Genomic DNA, 25,903 nt, shown 5'->3' on the forward strand with positions numbered 1-25,903 from the left:
ACGATTCGGCCCAGCAAATCAATTATTCATGAAGTGCATGTGAACTCCAGGGTTCCCTCCCCAGACTGCGAGAACCTGCATCCACTCAGTTTGTCTCCTGTCCGAACACGCAAGAGCACCTCCCAGTCTGGGAACCACAACAAGAGCTTTGCTGCTTTCTGTGTGACTGCTGGGCTTGACTTTGTTTGTGACTGTGCCTGTCTCCTCTCAACATCCAAACTCAGTTGAGATTATGTAGCTGTGCCACACTTTATAAAACAGACCCACTCTACACAAGATGAATCCCATCAAAATGTGATTAAAATGTAATTTCTGGAATCCTGTGGGACACGCATGCCCACAATGAAAAGTTTTTATCCAATGTATGTTTAGCATCATGTTAAGTTTATAAATGCATTTCAACGTAATTTTGTTTTGACAATTGATTTCTACAGGAGGGACCAAATTGAGTTCATTTTAAAGGCTTTTAACATAAAAGTCAAGTTCATGTAAAATGCTGGACGAGCAGTTTTATATTTTTCATATATATTTTTTATTAAATACCTCCTTATATCTTCTTAAACTAAGCTTTATTAGTGTCTCCTATTACCTTGCATGGTCTGTAAGTGAACAAGAAAGGATGTCATAAATGTCAATACACATTCACGTAAAACTTACGATCCTTGTGCATATTTGTATTGTGATTAGACTAATAGCTTTATACTGCTACCTATCCGCAAATAAACATGAGCTCTCAGTGTAACTCACAAGACTGTATTTCAACCCAGGGGTCACGGTGAGACCCATGCAGAACAGATCCCTGATGACCAGACTACTGTGTTTCTGGTGGGGAAAATAAGTAATTTACTGTCTTCGATTAGGGTCAATAAATGACGGACTGCAGTTGTGTTTAGACAATCGGCCTGGCCCCCGTTTTTCTCATCTCCTGTGAGAAAAAGACAGAGGCACAGGGGGAGGGCGAAGGAGCCAGCGGGAGGAGGGGGCAGGAGAATGGAAACAACTTGAGTTTAGGAATTTGAATCCTGTTCGAACGAAGGGGGAGAGAGAGAGGAGGAAAATAAGGCCAAGGACCGATCATAAGAAATCACGATCTGGTGAGGGAAAACGAGAGGGCTGGGAACAACGGACCAAACGGAACACTGATTCAAGTTGTGTAAATGACTTTACACAACTTACGTGATGGCTGATCATTTTAGAGCGTTTTTTACTGTGGTTTTATAATTATTGAATTGAGAAAGTTCATCATCCTCTCTGTGTGCGGAACTTTTCTGTAACTTTTTTTACTGTCAGTCAGCCGGTCAGATTACGGACAAGTGAATACAGTTAATCTCGGGCTAAGACTTTTACATTTCTTTCGATACAGAAAAGAAGAACAAGGATCATATTGGCGGAAAAAACCCGGGGAAGTGCAACCTGCGGTTTATCTAAATCACCGTCTGACGGAAAGAGACCACAAAACCTTTACTGCTGAACTTTAATTTGTCTTCAAGTCTGGCGTGAGAGCGATGCAGTAACTTGCAGAACTTCCACCTTAACTCAGTTGGTCAAAACTCAACATTTGTTTAATAAGTACGTTTTAAGGAAAAACCATGAAGAGCGGTTGTCAGTGGTCAGTGCTGATGGTATTCCTGTCGGCTTTGTTTACATCGGGAGGTGCAAGTCCCTTGACAGGTGAGTTTGTTGTTACGCAACTTATTCTCTTAGCATGAATTTGCAGTATTTTTATTTTGTTATCAAAACACCAGACAAAAACCCTACACTGGCGATAATGAGGCATATTCACCGACAAGCAAGACGCTCATTAATTCTTCAAATTTGTTTTTGGAGGGGAACAACCACAGCTACAAACCTGCACCATCTGGCCAATTAGACAACATCTCATAAAGATGTTTAGCATGAGACTGCCTGATAAAATCTGTAGGCTAATCTTGTCCATTTGAACAAACTTTAAAAAAAAATGTTTCATTAAGATGGGCCAGTGATAATATGTTTGACTGATTTTGGTAACCTGAGATCATTTTCTTCAAATCAGTCTGGAATGTTAAGCAGGGTCTCAACCTGTCTAGTCATGTGTTATGACCATTATGGCTGTCTTTCTCATCCCCCCACTAAGCAAGTCAATCATAACTCCATCCACTGGAGAGATATGATCCGTAGGAAGAGATCATTGGACACTGGTACATTGTATTTTGTCTGAGTCACACTTCAAAGGGAATGTTTTGGAATGTCTTGAAGCTGATGCTGGACTTGTTGTTTGGGTGGTAAAGATAGGAGGGCGGGGTGAGGTTGGTGGGAGAGGGACTGGGGGGGGGGGGGGGTTCCGGGCAGGGTTGAGGGTGGGCGGGGAGGTGCCCATGGTGGGCGAGCAGGGGAAAGAACCACAGAATGCTTCAGATTGTGAGTCAGAGCTGGTCTCATTCAGAGCTGTGAAATGATGGATGAGGCATAAGGGCAAAGGAGAGCTGGGGAACGGGGGGACAGAGAGAAGGCATGATGATGTGTAGGGAAGAATCCAGAAAAAGGCTATGAAAAGGAGGGTGAAGACAGAGAGGGCTGGTGGGGGGGGGGCTGAGTTAGGAGACTTTAAGAGCTGAGATAATAAAGGGAGTGGGAGAGGGAGAATGTACGTATGGTTCCTGTCTTGTGGTTTTGGTATGTGCCTGTCTATTGGTATTTAACACTGGGGCCTATGCTATGATAAAGAGGTGAAGATGAGGAGAGATTGAGCAGAGAGATGCAAGAGAAGGAAGAGAAACGGCAGGGGATGAAAGAGGGAAAAAACAATGCGTGAAAGTAGGAGATTATACATGGAACAAACACACACACACACACACATACACACACACACTAACACACACATACACACAGCAGAGCAATCACCAAAAGATTTTTCTTTGATCTCTTGGTCTTGGCTTGTTCTATCAACCTTGGCATTCTCTCAAACCACTCATTATAATATGTGAAAATCAAAGTATAAAAGAAAAGAAGAAAGACCAGTCGTTGCAATTCAATATACCAACATTGAAAAAGGACATGACTTAGCAGGTTTAAAAACGAAAAAAAAGAAGAAATCAGTCATGCCAGAAGGAGGCCACCACAGAATGCACACAGAAGCAAGCTGGTGGGCTTCTTCATTTCAAACATGCTTTCAGTTCCAGCCTATGAGGGAGCGGTTGCATCCATGTGTGTACTATAGATATTTATTTACATTCGAAGTAAATACAAATTAAATGAACCCAGGACAAGTGTGCCCCCTGAAGTTAGTCTGATAGTCTGGGCTACTGGAGAGAGGTTAATTTATGGATGTTTGTGCATGTCCGTGGGAGAGGCTTGTTTGGTTGACAGGAAACCTTCTCAGGGGTCAAAGAGTGGAGGTCAAAGGTGTCAGTTTGGTCGTGAAAAAGACTAGCAGGGTGGGTTGACAAGCTTGAGAAAATCTGTAAAACATCAGTCTGTGTGAGCAGGACGATGACGTGTGCGAGATTGAAGAGAACGTTTTAACCGTACAAGTTTGACCATGAGCATGTGTTTCATTTTAAAATCTGGAATATGCTTCCCTGCACCGGTACATGAATTCCTAACATTTCCGTCGGTTGATGTCATAGAGAGACAGGAAGACAGAAAAAGGAAAAAACCAGAGATTCATGCTCATCGTGTTTCGCAGTCCTCTCTGCCGTGTCCTTCAGACAGTGAACAGATTTGCAGACTGCTTGGCAAGAGAGCAGTGAACCTTTTCTGTCCTGTTATCGAGGCACTGGAGAGCGTGAATGTGTTTAGTGTTTGTGTTCATTCTCACACCACTCGTCCAATGACAAGCGAGCATTGTGCTCGTGTCAGTTCTGTCTCAGGTCAGCTCCTCTCAGGCGGGCGCACGCACCGACTGAGCACGGCCACACACACACACACACACACACACACACACACACACATACACACTAAGGAGTGTGAAACAGCCATGTGTACCTGTCTGTAACATGGCGTGTCTCACCAAAACCTAGCTCACCAGCCTATCAGAGCAAACAGCCAATGGCAATACAGCGGCAAGAATGTGTTTTTACACTCAAATGTGCATAAACGCCATGCCACGCAAATGACTGGTTACCATGTACTATACACTAAAGGTGATGTTTTTAAACTGCGGCACAGGTCTAATTGATCATTTTCTTCCGTCTGAACCAAAGAGCTACATTTTGTGCGGAGCCCGAATAACGTGACGTCGTCGCTGGGCAAGCCTGTGGTGCTCCACTGCTCCCTGCAGGGACCCGGGAGCGAGGAGGAGGACCCCCCTGACGTGGTGTGGATGAGGGACGGACAACCACTGCACTACGCAGACACCAACCAGGTGCAGGTCCCCTTCAGCACGGACAGCTGGAGGGTCACCAGCACGCTCAGGTTAGTTCTGGACTGACTGTCTGTCTGTCTGCCTGTCTGTTTGCCTGTCTGTCTGTCTGTCCATTAGTATTTAGTTGATCTATGATGTGGAGCTGGTTGGGATGAGCTGTTGTGTGTGTACCACAGGATAGAGAAGGTCAAGCTGCCAGACATGGGCTCATATCGCTGTGCTGTCATGTCTGATGAGCACCCCACCCTGTCTAAGGAAGGACACATCCAACTGGAGGGTGAGGGAGCCTGAAGAGATGCAACACACACACACACACACACACACACCACTTGGACTTTTGATGCCAAATCTCTTTTTCCATCGATACAGGTCTGCCCCATTTCTCTGTCGAGCCCCAGCCCATGTCAGTGGTGGCCAACCTCAGCCTCAGCCTGCGCTGCGTGGCCCACGGGCCTCCGGAGCCAGTCCGGGTCATCTGGCTCCAGGACGGAGCTCCCCTCAACACCCTGAAGGACCCGGTGGCACTGTCGCCTTCTACACTGAACCTCACAGGTATCCAGTTACCCTGCGACTCACCAGAACACCCAACACCACATGTAGCCAAGTCATTGTGCTAAACATAACACTTCACATCCCTCGACCCCCCCCCCCCCAGGTCTTTCACCAGTCCCCTACACATTCCACCATTCCAGGATCAATAAATCAATCAATTACCAGTTGTCAGCCATTCTAATGTGCCGTCAATTCATTTGTTTAAAAACAGCTGTTATTTGATCGTCAGTTTAATTCGGGATCTAAAAAGAGTTTCTCTAATACCCCCCCCCCCCCCACCCTCACACATATAAACACACACACATGCACACTCCACCCCCACACCACATCCCCCCTCGGTGTGTGCAACCTGCCTGGCTGGACGCCAGCGGGTCTGCTGCTACAGGGTGTTGGATGGTCAGAGAAAGAGAGAGAGAGAGAGAGAGAGAGAGAGAGAGAGAGAGAGAGAGAGAGGGTGGGAGGGAGGGAGGGGGAGAGGGAGGGAGAGGGAGAGGGAGAGGGAGAGGGAGGGAGGGAGGGAGGGAGGGAGGGAGGGAGGGAGGGAGGGAGGGAGGGAGGGAGGGAGGGAGGGAGGGAGGGAGGGAGGGAGGGAGGGAGGGAGGGAGGGAGGGAGGGAGGGAGGGAGGGAGGGAGGGAGAGAGAGAGACTTAGAGAGAGCGAGAGAGAGGAGAGAAGGAGAGAAGGAGAAAAAGGGCAAATGAGAGATCTCGAGAAAAGAAAGGGGGTAAGACCAGGGAGATAAAAGATCTGGAGTGAAAGGAGGAGTCTTGTTGTTGCCGTTTGAACACAGACCACAGCAGTCTGTCACATAGTTGGCCTGTGTAAGGCCCAGTTGTTGAGTTGTTGTGGGATGAGTCACTGAGTGGAGAGGTGGGGGGGTTGGGGATGTGGTTGGGGGGCTGTTTGATTCACCAGAGCAGGTTGGTGTTGACCGTCAGCCTGTTAGCAGGGATACTCACTGCCCAGGAATGGGCAGCTGCTCTGACGACCTGCGGGCCAGGACCGCCACAACACAAGTGTTCCTTGGACAGGCCCATAAAGAGATATGGCACAGAGCCCAAGCTCAACTGGACCGTGAGGAACCAGGGCAGACATCCTTCCCATCCTTCCCGCTTCTTCAAATACACCCTCCGCAGACGGCCACCCCACCCTTCTGCTCACCCGCAGAAAACTCCCAGGTTTATCTGGAACTCTGAGCATTTCCTCACAACACCACAGAGAAACGAAGTCCCTCCACAAACGATCAATAACAACCCAGTAACACCTCAGAGACGCAGCAGAGCACTTTCACATCCTGACACTTTGGAGAAGAAGGTTGCTCAGAAGTAAAGCCATCAGAGGGGGGTTTCTGTTGTGTTAAAACTTCGCTGATGAAGGGAAACCTGACAAGTTGAGGAAGGAAGGAGAATGGCGCAATCATGATCTCCCAATGAGTACTTTATTCACCCACACAGTCAGTGGTCAGCCCTCCTCTCCTCCTCGCTCCCTCTGGCCACCAGGGCACGATCCCCCTCTCCCTCTCTCCTCTCCTCCTCGCTCCCTCTGGCCGCCAGGGCACGATCCCCCTCTCCCTCTCTCCTCTCCTCCTCGCTCCCTCTGGCCACCAGGGCACGATCCCCCTCTCCCTCTCTCCTCTCCTCCTCGCTCCCTCTGGCCGCCAGGGCACGATCCCCCTCTCCCTCTCTCCTCTCCTCCTCGCTCCCTCTGGCCGCCAGGGCACGATCCCCCTGTCCTTCCGGCGTCACGCCAGCCCCAGGACAATGGAGGCATGGTGGTGTGGGAACAACACAACGCAATGTGTGCTCCAAGGCTCAGACGCGTGTGTGCCATGTCTAAGTCTTAGATCACGATGGTTTGGAGTGTGTTTGTTTTGTGTGTCGTTACTCACACAACAGTCACATGTTTCTGTGTGTGCATCCGTGCCCTTGTGTGCGTGCGTGGACCATACATATGTGAACGCCCTGGGAGTAGCTATCTGAGCGCTCATTCACTGGAGAATGTCAAGCGTGCGTGCGTGCGTGCGTGTTTTCCCTCCAGAGAGCCCCACTGCCTGCTCGGAGGCTGAAAGCAGAACCAGGGCTCAGTAGCTCAGCTCTTTCCACACCTGATGTTCACACAGCTCAGCGCGACCACTTCCTATCCCCAGCTAGGCCGATCTCACACAGATAGACCAAAGGATCAACAAGCAGGCATTAGCTCTTAAACACTGGCCATATCCTTGACCACTGTTGACACGCATATCACATTGCCTTCAGGAATCTTGAACCCTGACTGGATCTCAACCCGACTCTGACCCCCACACCTACACACACCTCGCCGCAGTGCACAGGCTGCTGAGTAGGGATTCTGGTTTTGGTTGACGTCCGTAGCTCCTGTTTCACACCTCTGTGTTGTTTGGTGTCTCCATCCAGGTCTGAACCAGACCAGCACCTTCTCCTGTGAAGCCCACAACCGCAAGGGTGTGGCCACCTCGGCCTCTGGCACCATCACCGGTAAGTGTCAGTCACACGGCCAGGAGATCACATGGGCCGTGCTGGCTCAAAGAATTTGTAGGAGGTTGTAAACCTCCATCCTTAACCACCCCCCCCCCTCTCTCTCTCTCTCTCTCTCTCTCTCTCTCTGTCTCTCTCTGTCTCACTCTGTCTCTCTCTCTCTGTCCAGTTCTCCCAGCCCAGCCCCACAAGTTGAGGGCTGTAGAGGTCACCAACTCCAGCCTGCAGCTGGCCTGGCAGCCTGGCTTTGGAGGAAACTACCCCCTCACCCACTGCACAGTGCAGGTAAGCCCAGGGGGGGGGGGGACAGACAAACCGGGGGGTGGACACTCCGCCACAGCAGGCTCTGACATCGGGGCAAAAGCAGGAAGCGTCTGACCTGCAGTTCGCCAAACGCATCAGTCTCCCGATCTGTCGGCGAGACGTTGTTTTTCCTGTCGACCGCAACCTCACCTTTTGTCAGACTACTTTTCAGACGAGAGTGGAGCGCGGTCGTCTTTTCATCCTGCTCCAACCCCCCCCTCCTTCCCTCCCCTCCCTCGCTCATTCATGTAGCCGTGGGTCAGATTTCACTCTGGGAAAGTGGCCTCCTGGTCTAATCTTGTGTAGCACCACTCCCTCCTGTATACTAGACCCCGCACCCTGCCCCCCCCCCCCCCCGCACTGCGCGACCCCAAACACAGACCATTAAAGAACATAGCAGAGCAAAGTGGAGCAACTTTCTCTCGCTGGAGTAGAGAGCAGAGCAGAGCACCACCCCAAAACGTCTGCTTCCAATAAAGCCACCCATTCCGCACGCCCCTCTGCCTGTACCCCTGGCTGCCCCCCCCCCCCCCCCCACACACACACCCCTCCCCCAACCCCATCTCACAGGGGAGCAGCCAAAGGGGCCAGCTACAGCAGAATGGGGAGAAATTTGAATTTAACGGTTCATTGTGTGGCGGGCAGGAACATTAGAAAGCTACAGTACAAAAAGGAACGAAAGATTTGTGTTGTCGTCGAAGACAAAAGAAGGTACCGGAAAGGAGCCGGAATTCTAGAAAACATAAAAAAAACGATGAAAAAAGAAAGACAGGAAGAAAGACAGGAGGAAAGAAAGAGAGAGAGACATAGAAACAGGAAAAGGTGTGAGTGAGCCATCGTGAATGCATGCCTCAGCGATGTGACTCACACGAGAGCAGGCATATTGGATTAACCCGCCTTGTTTAGACTAAAGATTGCAGTCCAGTGAGTCAGCAGTGACTCCTCACTCACAAACGGCCCTAAACATTCCACCTCAGTCACACCACTGCCACCTCACAACCTGCTCCTCTGGTCAGGCCCTTTATCTTGAGATAACTGTTCTATTGTCAAGACATTCCTACAATAATCCTCTCTGTTCAACCAGCACCTACTCACTTGTCTTTTCCTCTGTTCATTTCCACTCTGGGCTGTTTCTGTGTTTGGTCGTGTTAGTTATGCAGCCCACCCTCTACTGTAGCATTCAAGCCGGTGCAGGAAGCATGTGGGTAATGAGTTTAGCAGCAGAGAACAATAGGCTGGCTTTAAAATGAGAGCTTTCATGTGGTTTCTTATGGTCTTTCCCCCCCCCCACTCGCACTGCTCTTCAAACATGCTTTTCAGAGGTCTTTGCAGAGGCAGCATTTTCGGTGCCTGTGATCTTATGTTGATGAGTTCTGCTTGCTGCGCACCTCGGTGGGGCTGGCTCTCAGCCTGAGAGTTCAGTGATGAGATCTGTTTACAGCACGCTCACACACACACACACTCACACACACACACACACTCACACACTCAAAAACAGAGACAGATCTGGGTACTTGGATGGGGAAGAGAGAGAGGTTAAAATCATCATGTGAGGAAGTGTAACAGATTGCTTCTCTTAAATGAGAACTGAAAGTGTATTATGCTCCATGCTAACTTGTCTCGTGTTCATCAAGTATTTGATGTTTTTCATTCAAGTTTTATAAATCACACTGCCAGTCACTCAAATTCAAATCCCTCACAACTTGGCTGAGGCACAAAATATGTGGCGCAAAGACAAGTGTGTTCTGATGCAGCTCTCTGTTTCTCTGTTCCCCAGACAAAGCGATCGGGCGAAGTCTCCAGCATGGGCCCCGATCACATGACCGATCATGTGATCCTCAACCAGGACGTGAACGTCCCCCCGGCCAGCCTCCTGGTGGGAGGCCTGGAGCCCCACAGCCCCTACGCAGTCAGGGTCTCCTGTCACAGCAGCCAGGGAGCCTCCCTGTGGACACCCTGGCTGGGGCTCCACACCAGCCAAGGAGGTAGGACCCGCAGAGGTTAAAAGTGTGATGTGAGGGGAGGTTTACATTTAGTCATGTTTACATTTAGTCATTTAGCAGACGCTCTTATCCAGAGTGACTCACAGTAAGTACGGGGACATTCCCCCTGAGGCAAGTAGGGTAAAGGGCCTTGCCCAAGGACACAACGTCATATCGCGCGGCCGGGAATTGAACCGGCAACCTTCGGATTAATAGCGCGATCCCCTAGCCCCGCAGCCATCTGACTCCCACTATGTTTGCTTTCACCCTGGATGTTTTGTGTGGCTGACTCTAAATGGGTCAGCAGGGCTTGGTGTGAGATACTTGGCCCCTGGTTCTGGTCCTGGTCCAAACCTCCCCTCCCATCAGTGGGGACTTGGTAGCACCCCAGCTACCTGGTCCAAACCTCCCCTCCCATCAGTGGGGACTTGGTAGCACCCCAGCTGACATGGAGCTGGCGTCTGGACCAGGCCATCTGAAGACCGCAGGTTGGGTTGCTCTTTCTAAGTGGGTCAAGGCAGAGATAGAAGACCGGTTATTGTGTACCTACCCAGCCCTGTATCGCCATCAGTAAAGCCTGTGTTTACCAGGAATGACAACCAGAGGAGCGGCGCCGTACCGCCACAACCCTGCCAGGCAGTGTCAACGTAAACTGTGGAGGAGGGGAGAGGGGAGGTACAGAAGGGAGGGACAAATAAAAAAGCGGAGAATGGAGAGATGGATGGTAATTTTTCTTCTTGAAAGGCTTTGGTTAACCTAGCGGTGGGCCAGCGTTGTCATGACTGTAATGCTTAGCTCACCCCCCCCCCCCCCCCCTCGCTCGTGCCAGCTCATGCTGCCTCTATGTATCCCTGGATAAAGGGAGTGGAAAATAACATTAAGCAGAAAGACATGCCATAAGAAAGATGGAAGGGGCTTTCCATGGTGGACGTTGCTTACAGTACGACGGCATTTATAATGGCTTCTCTTGTAAACAAAGGTATGAGCTAGAAGGTTGACAGTTAAAAAAGGCAAAGGAGAACTGGAAAGAGAGTTGGTTTTGAAACTTTGTAAGCATATTTCTTTCCCTCAACATTCTCAACCTATCAGCCCTGTTTTGCGTTAGCCAGTGGAAAAATTCCTTCCCCCGCTGAAATTCTATGATTTTGAAGGGAAAAGACCCAGATGGATAATATTGCTACATACTTATATTTGGCTGGTCTCTCCGCACTTGTCTTCCCACTAACGGTCAAAGGAGGAAGGGGGGGGGGGGGGGGCAGGTGGCAGGCAGGCACTGAAGATAAGGGTGAAAGAACAGACAGAGTGAGAATGAGTCACAGCAAAGGTCAAAAAGAGAGAGAGAGAGAAAAGGAGAGAGAGAGAGAGAGAGAGAGAGAGGGAGAGGGGGGGAGAGAGAGGGCGAAAGGGAGAGAAGGAGAGAGAGAGAGAGAGAGAGAGAGAGAGGGCAAAAGGGAGAGAGAGAGAAGGAGAGAGAGTAGAAGAGAGAGAAAGCGAGAGAGAGAGAGAGAGAGAGAGAGAGAGAGAGAAAGCGAGATAGAGAGAGAGAGAGAAAGCAAGAGAGAGAGAGAGAGAGAGAGAGAGAGAGAGAAAGCGAGAGAGAGAGAGAGAGAGAGAGAGGGCGAAAGGGAGAGAGTGAGAAGGAGAGAGGGAGTTTAGGAAGCAGAGGCATATTTTCCACGTGTCCCTCTGCGGATGAGGACCAGAGCACTGTGACTGCAGTATCCTTCTGTGGGCTTTGTTGGCAAGACTTTAGTCTCTTTTTCTCCCTCTCCTCCCCACTCTCCCCATCTCTCCTCCTCTCTCCCTCTCCTAGTGTTCCTACTTAATTGTTGTCTCATTCAGCACATGTGCAGATGTGTGTTCTTGTGTCTTTGTTACAGCTCTCGTGATCAGATTATAACTTGATCTTCATGAAGGGATCTGGCATGATCTGCGAAGGGGGAATCATGAGATTGTAGAGGCGCTACACAGCTGGGAATAGAGCTGAAATGACGTAGCTTGTTTACTTTCTTTGCATTTCTTGTGCTGAAATGAATGGTAGATGTTAAATGGAGTGCATTTACATATCGCTTTTGCACCTTTACAGTACTTGAAGCTCTTTACATGTTTGCCTCTCATTCACCCATTCACACACACACATCCACACACACACACACACACACACACTCGCAGCGGCAGAGCTGCCATACAAGGTGCCGGCCTGCCCATTAGGAACATCGTGGGGTTCAGTGTCTGTTCAAGGACACTGTGACGCGTGGCCGCAGCCGTCCCCGTGATTCAAGTGGAACAGCGTTCTTTGTTATGGTGTGAACGTAGAGATCAAAAATGAGAGGAGAGTTAAGGAGAAGTTCCGTCGAATCTTAAGCCAGGCATCTTTAGTCCTCCTCCACCTCCTCCTCTTTAGTCCTCCTCCACCTCATCCTCCCAAGGTCTTCTCCTCACACCAAGGTCCATCACTCACTCCTCTGCCAATCCCTCCCTTTTCCTTTTTTTGTTCTTTGAAGACCATCTCTCCCCCCACCCACCCACCCTCTCATACTCCAGGACATACTGAAGCCTTACAGAGGAATGTATTTCCTGCATCTGCAAACAGACGTACATTCTCGTTCTGTTTCTCGGTCCAGTCTTTCTTTCATGAAAGTCTCCTCCTCCTTGCTCCCTGTCCCCCTTTTTCGACCCCAGATGACTTGCGATCTCTCCCTCTAAAAGAGGGATGAAATACAACTAGGCACTGTGGGAAAAAATGACCTAGAGAGGGATGGTGGGAGTGTGCTGGAAGGATGGAAAAGCCTGAGAAAGGAGAAGTGGGGGGGACGCTGAAAAAACATGCAACTTGTTAGTTTCCCAAATCCCAATCTGTCCCTAGGGAGAAGAGTGAGGGAAAACAGAGAGAGAGAGAGAGGGGGGGGGGAGAGAGACAGAGAGAGAAAGAAAGAGAAAGAGAGAGTCACAGAGAGAGAGAGAGAGAGAGAGAGAGAGAGAGAGAGAGAGAGAGAATAACAGGAGAATAACAGGAGAATAACACAACGAAGGGCATAGAGCTTTCCGTGTCACACCTCTAATCCCAAAGCATCTAAGGGATTTATTTAACATATACAGCAGTCGCTCTCTTTAAATACTGTATGATTATGGCATCAACAAACAGCAGTCGTTTGTACACATTAGTCCTCATCGTTCCCAGTCTTATATAACATCAGTCATCATCAGTCTCTGCCAGCAGAACTACTGAATCCCCACTTCCTCCAAACGGGAACATGGCAACACACTCACCCCTCCAGATGCTGAGACCAGGAGTGAGTCAGGACCACGCTGGCCTGCTACACACACACACACACACTCACACACTCACACACACTCACACACTCACACACACTCACACACACTCACACACACTCACACACTCACACACACCCATGTCACTTATGATCCTAATCCTATTTAATACACACCCTAACAAATAAACCACAAACATTAAACAACACCATTTAACAGAGCATCCTGTTCTGTCTGATGAGACACTAACAAGGGAACGTCTGCGGTATAAACAACTGACTGTTCCAGGGGTCAGGACACGTTCGAGGACCTTGACATTCACCACTGCCGCCGGCTGGGAAAGACATTTCCTAAGCAGCGCTGAGCTGGTCAGTGTTGACTGAGATCAGAGAGAGGAAGCCAGAGCGAGCTGAGCTGGTCAGTGTTGACTGAGATCAGAGAGAGGAAGCCAGAGCGAGGCAGGATCCATCCCACTCTCGTACGGTCCCACCCGGACAGACGGCAGAGCAGAGACAGAGAGAAGGAGCTCAGATGGACATTTATACGGCTGCTTTGGCCAGGCTCAGGGTCAGCGTCAGCGTCAGGGTCAGGGTCAGGGTCAGGGTCAGGGTCAGGGTCAGAACCACAACCAGGACCAGGACCAGGACCAGGACCAGGACCAGGACCAGGGCCAGGGCTAGGGCTAGGGCTAGGGCTAGGGCTAGGGCTAGGGCCAGGGTCAGGACCAGGGTCAAGGTTAGGGCCAGGGTCAGAGTCAGAGTCAGGGTCAGGGTCAGGGTCAGGGTCAGGGTCAGGGTCACAGTGTTTTGTTCTCCGTCATCACATTTTAACCATACAAACTCTACCTACAGGACTTCTGTAACCATTAAAATAGATTCCACCCAGAGAGGGTCTTTTCTATAACTTGCATGCTATGTAAAGTTGTTGTTGTAGTGGAGCCATGTTTTAATCTCCCCTGTTAGAAATTGGCTGGCGCAATGTCTGTATATTTGGGGGTTTAAAATTGAGCAGAAACGCATGTTTATTAATGTCTCTTTGTGTTGTGTCACATTGGTAATTTAAAGATGGGAACATTCGGGCACAGGCATCTTCTCTGTTTATCTTTGTTCCTCATAATGTTCTCAACTCTCCCAACTGAAGTTTTTAGAATCACCCCACCCCCCTGTTTTTTAATGCAGACACCCACATCTTTGTCCACTTGAACTCATTGCCTCGTTCTTTTATGATAAAGAGAGAGACGTTACCACACAGCAGAAGTAAGAGAGAGAAGAAAAGCTGGAGAGTAGGAGATGTAATCATGCTGAACAGGAGAGGAGGGAGGGAGGAAGGCAGAGAGGGAGGTAGAGAGGGAGGGAGTGAGGCAGTAAGGGAGGCAGGGAGGTAGAGAGGGAGGGAGGTGGAGAGGGAGGGAGTGAGGCAGAGAGGGAGGGAGGCAGAGAGGGAGGGAGAGAGGGAGGAACAGTGCAAACGATGGAGGTAGAGGGTGGACAGGGCAGGAGAGGGATGGGGGGGCACAGGCGTAGGCGGACTGGAGGAGCGGACATGGAGGGTGTTTTTGTTGCCGCTGGTGGTGCGAGCCAGGGCCACATGTGGAAACAATCAGCCGCCAAACGCTTCCTGATAACATCATCCATGTGCTGGACTCCCAGTCCCAAACTCTCACACACTGTGTGTGTGAGCTGTGTGTCTTACATTTAGACAAAGGGAGCCTTACTTCTCCAACTGCAACAAAGGAAATAAGCACTGTCGTCTCCTCTTGTGAGCGGAGTTCTTGGATGTCGGTGCAGTCCAGAGAACACACACACACTCAGACAAATGCACACACACTTCTACAACACACAGACATTCGCATACACAATCTCAGACATACCCACGCACACATACATATACGCAAACACACACACATTCCTGCTGCTATTTCTAGCATGTTATTCGGCTAGTTTTCTCTCCATTGGGGTTTTTCTGTTGCCAAAAGCTTTTCTCGCTCTTGGGTATAAAAAGAGAAGAAAGGCAAAAAAAGGCAAGCTTAGAAGAATGAGGAGAGAGAGAGAGAGAGGGAGAGGGAGAGGGAGAGAGAGAGAGAGAGAGAGAGAGAGAGAGAGAGAGAGAGAGAGAGAGAGAGGGAGAGAGAGAGGGAGAGAGGGATAGAGAGAGAGAGGGAGGGAGAGAGAGAGGGAGAGAGGGGAGAGAGAGAGAGATAGAGATAGAGAGGGAGAAAGACAGAGCTCAGCGTGTGTCTCTGTGTTCTCTCATCCATGCAGAGACAGAGACCGCTGTGGTTTCTGTGCTCAGCTGAATCTTCCAGTCTGTGGTGCCCTTAACTAGCCTTTTTGCCCTAATAAAGGAGAATTCTCCACATTCCCTGGGACCCTGTCCTCCCAGCTGCTCTATTTATCCACACCCTGGAGGCTGTTCTGTCAAAGCAGCACACGCCTGCACACCCTTCAGACCGCTCGCTCTGGGCCGGGGCCCCAGGGCCTGACCCTACACCACACACCCTGGAGCTGAGACCTCCATCTCATCCCACCTCACCCTCCCACGCAAACACCTCCCAAATCCCTCTCACAGAACTCGGCTACGCGTCCCAGTACGGAGAGATAACAGAATGTACAGTAGAGAAGATTTAGTTTGAACGTCAGGAACGCAGGACAGGATGAACAGAACCGCTTGAAGTTGTGGTCAGAAAGATCGGAAGCAGGGTGTCGGCTCAAAACAGCGTTCTGTGTGTGACCCGTGTTCCCGTGTGTGTTCCAGTACCGGATAACCCTCCGGTGAACGTGAGCGCGGTGCTGAATGGTACGGAGGTGCTGGTGAGCTGGGAGGAGCCTCCCGGGAGGCTGAATGGAGACCTCCAGGGGTACCTGCTGGAGTACAGTACCCCCAACATGAATCAGGTATCTCCTTCACACACGCACTCTCTAACACACACACACACACACACACACACAAGTGCACACACGCAGGCTCACACGTCAACGTGCACATGCACACACACGCGCTCGCACAGGGTTTCCTGCAAATCCTCACGCTTTCACGAAATCCCTCGACCCACTGTAATCTCAGATCACTCAAATCAGAAGCGCTTATCCCGTGTTTCCTCTGTCTACCTCTCCCTGCCGTGGGGGTCAGACGCTGCTGGAGGCAGGCCTTGACCCTGAGCTGTCCATCAACCTGTCCCTGCCTCTGTCCAACGTGTCCTTCAGGCTGTGTGCCTACACAGAGGCGGGCCCGGGACCCTGGACACCCCTGCAGACCCTCACCCTCATCAGCCCTGGTGAGTGAGAGAGAGAGAGAGAGAGGGAGAGCAGATAGCATACCATACATGTATAGATGATGCGTATAGATGATGCGCATAGATGATGTGTATAAATGCTGTGCATAGATGATGTGTATAAATGATGTGCATAGATGATGTGTATAAATGATGTGTGTAGATGATGTGTATAAATGCTGTGCATAGATGATGTGTATAAATGATGTGTGTAGATGATGCGTATAGATGATGTGTGTAGATGATGTGTATAAATGCTGTGCATAGATGATGTGTATAAATGATGTGTGTAGATGATGCGTATAGATGATGTGTGTAGATGATGTGTATAAATGCTGTGCATAGATGATGTGTATAAATGATGTGTGTAGATGATGCGTATAGATGATGTGTGTAGATGATGTGTATAAATGATGTGTGTAGATGATGCGTATAGATGATGTGTGTAGATGATGCGTATAGATGATGTAGTGTATAACGTATATAGTGTTGTCACTCTATCTAATAATGTGTGTCTTCCTTCACAGAAATGGAGGAGCTGAAGTCCAGAGGTGAGCCATAACTGGGAATTGAAACCCTGGCCTATAAACACCCTTAAACACCCTGCCTTGTCATCTCAGAGAAGGAAGGAACCCAAACTGAGAGAGAAACAGCATGACCTCCGTTCTTTATCTGACCCCAGGACTTCTCCTTCTCTCCTTTTCTCTCTCCACTTCTCTCTCTCCACTCTCTCTCTCTCTCTCTCTCTCTCTCTCTCTCTCTCTCTCTCTCTCTCTCTCTCTCTCTCTCTCTCTCTCTCTCTCTCTCTCTCTCTCTCTCTCTCTCTCTCTCTCTCTCTCTCTCTCTCTCTCTCTCTCTCTCTCTCCCTCCCTCCCTCCCCTCCCTCCCTCCCTCCCTCCCTCCCTCCCTCCCTCCCTCCCTCCCTCCCTCCCTCCCTCCCTCTCTCTACTTTGCACTCGCTCTCTCAATCGCCCCCTCTTCATGTGCATCGGAGAAAAAGGAAGGAAGAGAAAATAGAGAAGAATGGACAAAAGAAAGGAAGGAGGGAGGATGGAGGGGGAGACAAGTCATAAATATTTATAACCAGCAACAGTGTAGCATCTCTGTTTGCTTAGTCTAATCGGGCCAGACAGACAATTCATAAAGAACAAGAGTGAGCAATGAAGAGAGCAGAAGAAGAGAGAATGTGGGGTGGACAGGCTGAGGAGAAAGTTCAAAACAGTGGGTGGTGTTTGGACCCAGGGGGAGATGTTTTGGAAGGGGCGGGAGCTGGCAGGGGGTATTTAGCGTGAGAACGGGGCTGTTGCCTAAAGTAGAACTCCCGAGAGAGAGTGATCCGCTAGGATTCTACAAGGAAATGACGAGGTGAGAAAAGGAAGATGTGGGGAGGAGAGAAGGAGGTATTTTGGGTGTCCAGTTTAATAAAGAGCATGAGGTGTCCCACCCCAGTGTTTATAGAATACGGAGGAGCAGCTGAGGTCACTAAGCTGCTTCTAATGAGATCATCAGCCCTCGACGCAGAGGACAGTAGACGTCAAGAGACAAATAACAGGTCCAACATGAATACCACAGTACCCCCTAACACACCATACTAACCCCTAGGACACACAGACACACGCCCTGTGGTAAGCTATTTAGTCTTCCGCCTTTCCCTCAAACACTCACATGACCCTTCCCTCCTCCCCTCACCCTCAGGCCTGTCCTCCCCCCTGCTTTCTCCTGGCACTGGTGGTACGTGGTGATGGCCATCGCGGCGGCCGTGGCCCTGGCCGTGCTCATGGCAGTGTACGTGGCTCGTCTGCGGAGGAAGGAGACTCGTTTCGGGTGCGTAGCAGGAGCCGCCTCCTCCCACCTCTGGGAGGGAGGGACCAGGCTGCGCTGCAGAGCCAAGATAAATGATGTCTTTTACTTGACCTATTTGTCTCAGTTCCCTGTGCATTCTGCTGCATTTAGAAGGCCTCTTACAGAGCCCATCTGTGTAAAGATCCCATCCATCTGAACTAGAGGGAAAATCCATGCTTTCAGCTGTTTAGCCACCTGCAGGAGCTACGACTGATTCTTAACTGTGTCTTTTTCTCCATGTCTGTGTGTGTGTGTCTATGTGTCTGTGTGTGTGTGTGTCTGTGTGTGTCTGTGTGTCTGTGTGTGTGTGTCTGTGTGTGTGTCTGTATGTCTGTCTGTGTGTGTCTGTGTGTGTCTGTGTGTGTGTGTGTGTGTGTGTCTGTGTGTGTGTGTGTGTTCACAGTGAGGCCTTTGAGCCCATGATGGAGAGTGGGGAGCTGGTGGTCCGGTACCGAGCCCGTCGCACCTACAGCCGCAGAACCACCGAGGCTACCTGTGAGTAGTACACCTCCTGCCTCTCTAAGACCCGCACACACACACACACAGACACACACACACACAGACACACACACACACAGACACACACACACACACACACAGGTTACACTTGTTACACAGACATGTTACACCGACATGCAGCTGCCGAGAAATGTAGAAATAGAGCATCAGAGATAAACAGCATTTCATCCTCAACGCAGATTGAGCATCCCTGCACTCTTTGTACCGTCGGCTGGGGGCTTGTCCCTAGAAGAGCAGATCTCTACATGTCTCTACCAGTACCACGCCTCAGGACAGACAGTGATAGATAGTAGAGGACATCCTTTCCCTGTTCTTTTGCCTGTGATGTTTTTCTGACACCAGGGTTACAGGCCTGACCTAACTACTACAGTTTCAGAACTTTTCCTTCTGTTTTTGTAGTTAATCTCCCCTTCCCAGCTGAGAAAACAGCACAGTGTGCCCATTCAGTAGACACTGGCTCTTAGTAGAAAATGTTTTATCTTATTAAGTCATCTTACAGCCAAGAGTGTATGTAATCTGTTTAAGACAGGGTGCCCAGGGAAATGTGATTTAAATTGAGGTGCAGTATCAAAAAACCCCATGGTACTTGATATCAGTACATGTCTGTGCTCTGCAAAGATGCCTTTCTGGAAAAGCCATAATTGTTCTCTCAAAACAGACTGCCTCTCACACACAGTCATCTTTCATACAGTCAAGCGACACTCAAGTTCATTGACACTGTGAGTGTTCTTCCTCACATTTCACGTTGCAACATGTTGGAGTGACAAAACAACCAAATGACAGGAGGAGAAAGAGGAACAGATGAAGAAGCTGAATGAGATCACCTGAGAGAGAGAGAGAGAGAGAGAGAGAGAGAAAGAGAGAGAGAGAGAAAGAGAGAGGGGGGGGGTGAGAGAGAGAGAAAAAGATATCCTTTGTGGAGAGGAGTCGACAACATGGTCGGATGCTCTGTTGTTGTTGATTAGTCATCCTGGCTCACCAACAAGACAGCCCCGACTTCCTAGCCACCATCTGCTGAGAGCCAGTCACGCTAAGTGCTCGTCGGAACATGCCTGTGGACTGAGCGCATTGCTGTCCGACGCGTGGCAGATTGATAGTCCGGCAACAGCTGGAGGAGAGGGGTTCCTCTCACACGTCTGTCCCTGAACGCAGCTCGGCCCAGATGTGAAAACATCCGTGTCGGAGTGACGCACGGTCTCCTCGCTATCAGTGCCGCTGGGTGACAGCCAGCTGGGCCCGACCTGAGTTCCACACCGCAGCCTGGGGGAGCCGCGGAGCTTGACACGACCGGCTCCACCCCTGTCTGTGACCTCATATCCTGTCCTCTCTCTCTCTCTCCGATACTGTCCCGCCCAGTAATGATGTGTATCAGAATGCTGTCAGACCCCTGAGAGGTTCCATGACTGTCCGGCCCTGGGTGTTTTAGTCCTGTACATTTAAGATGCTGTTGTTTTACGTTGAATGTGTTTTGCTGTGTTTTGTCTCTGCCAGTGAACACCCTTGGCATCAGTGACGATCTCAAGCACAAGCTGCAGGACGTGATGGTGGACAGACATAAACTAACCCTGGGAAAGACGCTGGGAGAAGGTGAGAGAAGCAGGCCTCCTCAACTCTCTCCCGACCTTGGGATAAAGTCTGTGGCATGCAGATCATTCAGGGAGTCAGCCCTGGAGGAAAGATATCTTGCTGGATTTCCGCTCCTCTGTCTAACACAAACTAAGACACTGCCAGTCTCTCCTGGCCTTGATACAGCTGAGCCCATCTGATAGTGGGGCACACGGACTATCGCTGTGACAGAATGGAAACATTCTGTAGTTAGTATGTCGCTTTACCAGTGTGTGTGTGTGTGCGTGTGTGTGTGTCTGCAGGAGAGTTTGGCTCTGTGATGGAGGGACTGCTCACCCAGGAGGAGTCGGCTCTGAAGGTGGCAGTGAAGACCATGAAGAGTAAGTTGACTCCCGCAGAAAACACGACACGTTCTGAAGCAGTCACGCTCTCACCCGCCCATCTACCCGCCCCTCTCACCCGCCCCTCTCCCACTCTTCTCCCCTCCAGTCGCCATCTGCACTCGCACCGAGATGGAGGACTTCCTACGAGAAGCCGCGTGCATGAAGGAGTTTGACCACCACAACGTGATGAGGCTCCTGGGTAAGGAAACACAGAACAGAAGTATTAGTCTGGATTCAGACAGCGTTGCCCCTGTACAGGGGGACACTTTCACAGTGGTATTCTAAGTTCCTAGTGCTTCCTGCTGGGCGACATGGTCTACGTCTCCTAAACTGTTCAACTGTGTCCCCAGGTGTGTGTCTCCAGACTGTGGAGAGTGAAGGTTATCCATCACCTGTGGTCATCCTGCCCTACATGAAGCATGGAGACCTGCACAGCTATCTGCTATACTCACGTCTGGGAGACTGCCCTGTGGTGAGTCTGACGCACACGCGCGCGCACACACACACACAGTCTTACACACAGTCTCACACACATACACACTATGCTCTTGGCTCCACTGGTCTATAATTTCTGGGAGTAAGGGATTTTCCAAGTAAGTTCCAAGTATGATGTTGTATTCAGTATTAGTGTTTGGCTTGTGTTTGGTAATGGGGGGAAATTAGGGTGGACCCCTTCACTATCAGCAGGGCTGTCACACTGAAATAATAAGAAAGAAGATAGAAGTGCTATACGTAATACGCCACTCGGGAACATTGATTAAGAAATGCAAGTGTAATCAAAACAAGTTCCTTGGAAATGATGGCAAGCATTACAGCAACACTAAAAAGCTGAATCCTAACCCTCCCTCTGGTGCGGACTGAACCATCGGCCTTGGAATAGGGGAAAAACAGTGAAGCCTTCATCTCTGATAGAGGCAGTTGTTGAGTAATGGTTTAGTCCACTCCACTGGGCAGGACAAGGGTTTCTTCACAACTCAGTTGAGATGGGTTAAGGCGCCCTCTGCTGCACTGATAGCACATCAGCAGCTGAGACTGGAACCTAAAGTACACCCTGTATGGACTCCCCCTCCTCCTTGCCCTACAGTACCTCCCGTCCCAGATGCTGGTGAAGTTCATGACCGACATCGCCCGGGGGATGGAATACCTGAGCAGGAAGAACTTCATCCACAGAGACCTGGCAGCTCGCAACTGCATGTAAGCACAACGTCTCCTCCTGTCAACTTCCTGTCCTGTGCCCTGTCAACTTCCTGTCCTGTGCCCTGTCAACTTCCTGTCCTGTGCCCTGTGCGGTGCCTGTCCTGTGCCCTGTGCGGTGCCTGTCCTGTGCCCATCTCTGGCCTGTGTCTGAAACACATACCCTGTTGCAGTACTCTGACCTCTCTTTCTCTGTCTCTCCCTCTCTCTCTCTCTCTCTCTCTCTCTATCTCTCTCTCTCTCTATATGTCTCTTCCTCTCTGTCTGTTTCAGGCTGAATGAGAACATGAACGTTTGTGTGGCGGACTTCGGCCTCTCCAAGAAGATCTACAACGGAGACTACTACCGCCAGGGCCGCATCTCCAAGATGCCCGTCAAGTGGATCGCCATCGAGAGCCTGGCTGACCGCGTCTACACCACTAAGAGTGATGTGGTGAGTTTGCAAGAGCAGTCCTCGTGTATCTGCGTGCGTGGTGAAGTTGTGTATTTTTTACACCTTTTGTTTTCACTTCAAAACCCACATTTTTTGGCATGTTTTGTGTGTACGCTGAACCAAGCCAAAGCAAACATGGCTGTGTTATTACAAGCGTTTTTTAGTGGGCAGGTAGCTGTTCTGATTTGGCCCCATGACCAGCTAGTGTTTGCTCAGTGGGGATTTGTGTTTGAGGAACGTGTGGCTCGCTGTGAGAGAACCGAGGAGAACTCAAGCCCTTCTTCCGTCTCACCCTCTCTCTGACCCACTCCTTGCCTCCGCCTCCATCTTCCTGCCCCTCCCTCTCAGTGGTCGTTCGGAGTGACCATGTGGGAGATTGCGACGCGCGGTCAGACGCCGTACCCTGGGGTGGAGAACAGTGAGATCTACGACTATCTGAGGCAGGGGAACCGCCTCAAGCAACCTCCAGACTGCCTCGACAGCATGTGAGTAGCAACCTCCCTCTCTGACACTGTACACCACCTGACCGCGCTCACTGGATCCATTCAACCGTACGTTTCCGTGCCGACACGAACGAGTTCTCTCTTCCCTCACCTCCTCCAGCTACTCCATGATGTTCTCCTGCTGGCTGCTGAGCCCTAAGGACCGACCCGGGTTCGAGGACCTGCGAGGCGAGCTGGAGAAGGCCCTGGACGAGCTCCCGGATCCGCAGGACCCCGACGAGATCCTCTACGTCAACATGGAGGAGTCGTCCTCGGAGCTGGGCGCTGTGGGGGGCCGGGAGCCCACGGGGGTCCCCTGTTTGAAGGGCCTGGAGTCGGTGGCCACCGTGGAGGTGCACCACCCCAACCGTTACGTCCTCTGTCCCCAGCACGAGACCAACCGAGCGCTCTCCGACTCGCTGGAAAGTCTCAACCTCCTGGCGTCCTCCATGGCCACCCTGCCCCTCCAGCCATCCTCTCACTCCACCCCCACGCCCACGCCCGCCCCCACGCCCACAGCCGAGGTCCTGGAGGACAGGGAGTGGTGTGGGGTCAGGAAGGTACCCTGGCAGTGATGGGTCTTCTCTGCCTCAGTTTGATGGACTGTCACAAACTGTGATATGGACAGCTTTTTGTCGTGGGTGATCGTGGGTGATCGATACCAATGTGGGCCAGCCTCTCGAATCAGGGAGCTCCACAATCCTTCCTCTTGGTAGTGAATCCTTGGGACACCGACATGTCCCAACATACGTTTTGCACAAACTGCCACACACACACACACAAACTGCCACACACACACTCCCTAAGACATTCCCAGTTGTATGGAGCTTCCGACATTTGTATTCCTCTTTCCACATCCACTCTAAGCCAGAGAACATTGTGTACAGCTCTTTACCATTCAAACAGACCTTCCCCGCCCACATAAACTGCAGCACGATCAGAGAATCGGACACCAGGTTAATGTGTATGTCAGTACACAGTGTTTAACAGTGTTTCCCAATCATTTGAACCTACTGTGACATCATGCTCATTGAAGATCTGCCAGGTCAGTCAGACCCAGACACTCTTGTGTATGACAGACAAACACTCAGGAGTCTCTTCTGTCAGACTGTGCAGCGAGCAGAGGCAGAGGTCACGTCCACTAAATGGTAAATGGACTGCATTTATAGAGCGCTTTTCTACCTTAGCGGCACTCAAAGCGCTTTACAATGTTTGCCTCTCATTCACCCATTCATACTCTCCCTCACACATACCGACGGCAGCGAGCTGCCATGCAAGGCGCCGGCCTGCCCATCGGGAGCAACTTGGGGTTTAGAGTCTTGCTCAAGGATACTTCGGCACATGACCTAGGAGGAGTCGGGGATCGAACCGCCAACCATGCGGTTAACAGACGACCCTCTCTACCCCCTGAGCCAGAGCAGCCCCACGCCCCACCCATGTCGCGTCATGTGACAGATGGTCTGTTCCTGTTAATCCATGGGAATGGACAAAGCCATCACGGTAGCTTCTCAAACCAGGACATAAGGAGAAGGGGATCACATGACGTGGAGGTGATGGTGGATGCGACAACAATATCTTGACCCCGCCCACGGTTTGCGCTTTGGTCCTCTCTGTCCAGATGCTTCTTTTCCTCACATTCATCCTCCAACAGACATGTAGTTTGACACCGAAGTATCTACAGCACCGTAAAGCAGATGTGCAGTTGAGTGTAATCGTGAACAGAAAAGACAGAAAGGGAAACGAAGCAGTTTCTTCACGGCTGAAGTTACTGTGAACAGTTTAACAAGCGGAAGACCTGGGGAGCCCAACACTCCTTATGAGTCTCTTGTTATTATCACAACTCAGGTACTAGTAGTAGACAGTTAAACCCCCAAAAAGGTACTGGTCAGTTGAAGAGAGGCATGCTCTTGAGTTTCGGAGAGTTAAAGTAGTTACAAGATGGTTTTTCAATGGTTACACAAATGCTTTTGTGGCATAAGCACAGTGTTACTTCTACGGTGTGATTGGACTTCTCCTTACGTTTTTTTTTGTTTTGTGTTTGAGTGACCTTTGCACTAATGTTAACATTTTATATACTTTTCTTTATTGTATTTTGTGTTGCTTGTTTTTATTCGTTTTTAATCACTAAGTGTGTCCTTAGTCTGAAATGGACTGATCCATTATGCCTCTGACGAACAAAAGCTGACTTTATGCAACAAATATAAACGTTTCGTTTATTGGGAAATGGTACGGTCAGCGAGGATGGAGTGTGTGTACAAACCAGCGTTACCACATCCCAAGACCACGATCTACTTCTGCTTTTCTAAAATTCAGAGGAAGCGGACTCCCCCTCTGCCGTGTCACACTGCAAGGGAGGTGTGCGTGCTCGGACACTTCCAGAGAGCTGGAGACGCGAGGCTGGGAATGGCGTGAGAGGCAGAGAACCGCAAGTAAAGCGAGAGATCGCAGTCTTTGACATCTTTCGCTTGTGTTATTGAGACACAACAGTAACGCCCGGAACTTGTCGTTACTTTGCATTGTGTGTCCACTTATTTCTGCAGATGCTAACATCCACCAGTTCCTCATTTACTTTACGATTTACTATTTGATGTGCAGATCAGATCAGTTGAGGAAGGAATTTGGTTGAATAAACGTGCTTCTCGACAATACGTGTAACTACCTAAAACACACATAGAAGGACAGTCGCATTGTTAGCATTACTGAAAATCCACTTGTACGTTTCTCGTCTTGAATTTTGGTGCTGTATGTTTTAACTGAAGGTAGGCAACTACAGTAGCACAGTATTGTGGATGACAAGAACTGAAATGCTGTATTGAAGACATGGTGACTTGCATTCAGTTTTAACATCACAGACAAAGGTACACAAGATCGTCATACCGAGTCAGTGGAGCGTTTGTCCTTAAGCTATCCGGGTTTAAATGGGCTTTTCACAGAGTGAATTCTTAGGCCTTTATGCATTTAACAAATATTGGATTGTACAAAATATAAAAAAGACGACAACTCTTATCTAATATACATGCGTTGTAATAGCCTTTTTACATGCCACACCTTCAATGTTTATATTCGTCCAGCAATAAACTGAAGTTCTAACTTTACAAAGTGCCTTCAGAGAGCCAGTATTCTGCCATTTGTTTTGGTTTATGATGCCTGTGGGTTTCAATGTGTCTAGCTAATTAGGAGACTAAAACAGGCATGTTAATACGGCAATGAATTTGTAAAAGATTTTTATACCTATTTTGTATGAAATAAAAGATATTCCTTACACACGT

The 25,903-nt window shown here is 49.9% G+C and overlaps 1 protein-coding gene across 1 annotated transcript; it reads left to right on the top strand.

The window, feature by feature from the left end:
• Positions 1-1,037: 1,037 nt before the first annotated feature.
• Positions 1,038-25,896, top strand: axl (AXL receptor tyrosine kinase). Its single transcript, XM_084673488.1, has 21 exons — positions 1,038-1,671; positions 4,182-4,392; positions 4,519-4,619; positions 4,712-4,894; positions 7,306-7,386; positions 7,556-7,671; positions 9,467-9,674; positions 15,699-15,838; positions 16,074-16,218; positions 16,743-16,758; positions 17,492-17,494; positions 17,911-18,039; positions 18,461-18,552; positions 20,068-20,163; positions 20,445-20,522; positions 20,632-20,724; positions 20,876-20,997; positions 21,610-21,719; positions 21,993-22,152; positions 22,501-22,637; positions 22,756-25,896. Exons 1-21 carry the CDS (start codon positions 1,590-1,592, stop codon positions 23,207-23,209), a joined length of 2,757 nt encoding a protein of 918 aa, XP_084529614.1. The 5' UTR covers positions 1,038-1,589; the 3' UTR covers positions 23,210-25,896.
• Positions 25,897-25,903: the final 7 nt, after the last annotated feature.

This window comes from Hypomesus nipponensis, chromosome 15 (genome assembly GCF_054491055.1).
Source record: "Hypomesus nipponensis isolate SF chromosome 15, ASM5449105v1, whole genome shotgun sequence".
Lineage (NCBI taxonomy): Eukaryota > Metazoa > Chordata > Actinopteri > Osmeriformes > Osmeridae > Hypomesus > Hypomesus nipponensis.

What these genes read in the sequence shown, in the direction of transcription:
- axl (XM_084673488.1), top strand. Translation starts at nt 1,590, where the DNA reads ATGAAGAGCGGTTGTCAGTGGTCAGTGCTGATGGTATTCCTGTCGGCT. An exon ending in AGGAAGGAGACTCGTTTCGG is followed by an intron (nt 18,040 to 18,460) that starts GTGCGTAGCAGG and finishes GTGTGTTCACAG; the next exon opens with TGAGGCCTTTGAGCCCATGA. An exon ending in GGGAAAGACGCTGGGAGAAG is followed by an intron (nt 20,164 to 20,444) that starts GTGAGAGAAGCA and finishes GTGTGTCTGCAG; the next exon opens with GAGAGTTTGGCTCTGTGATG.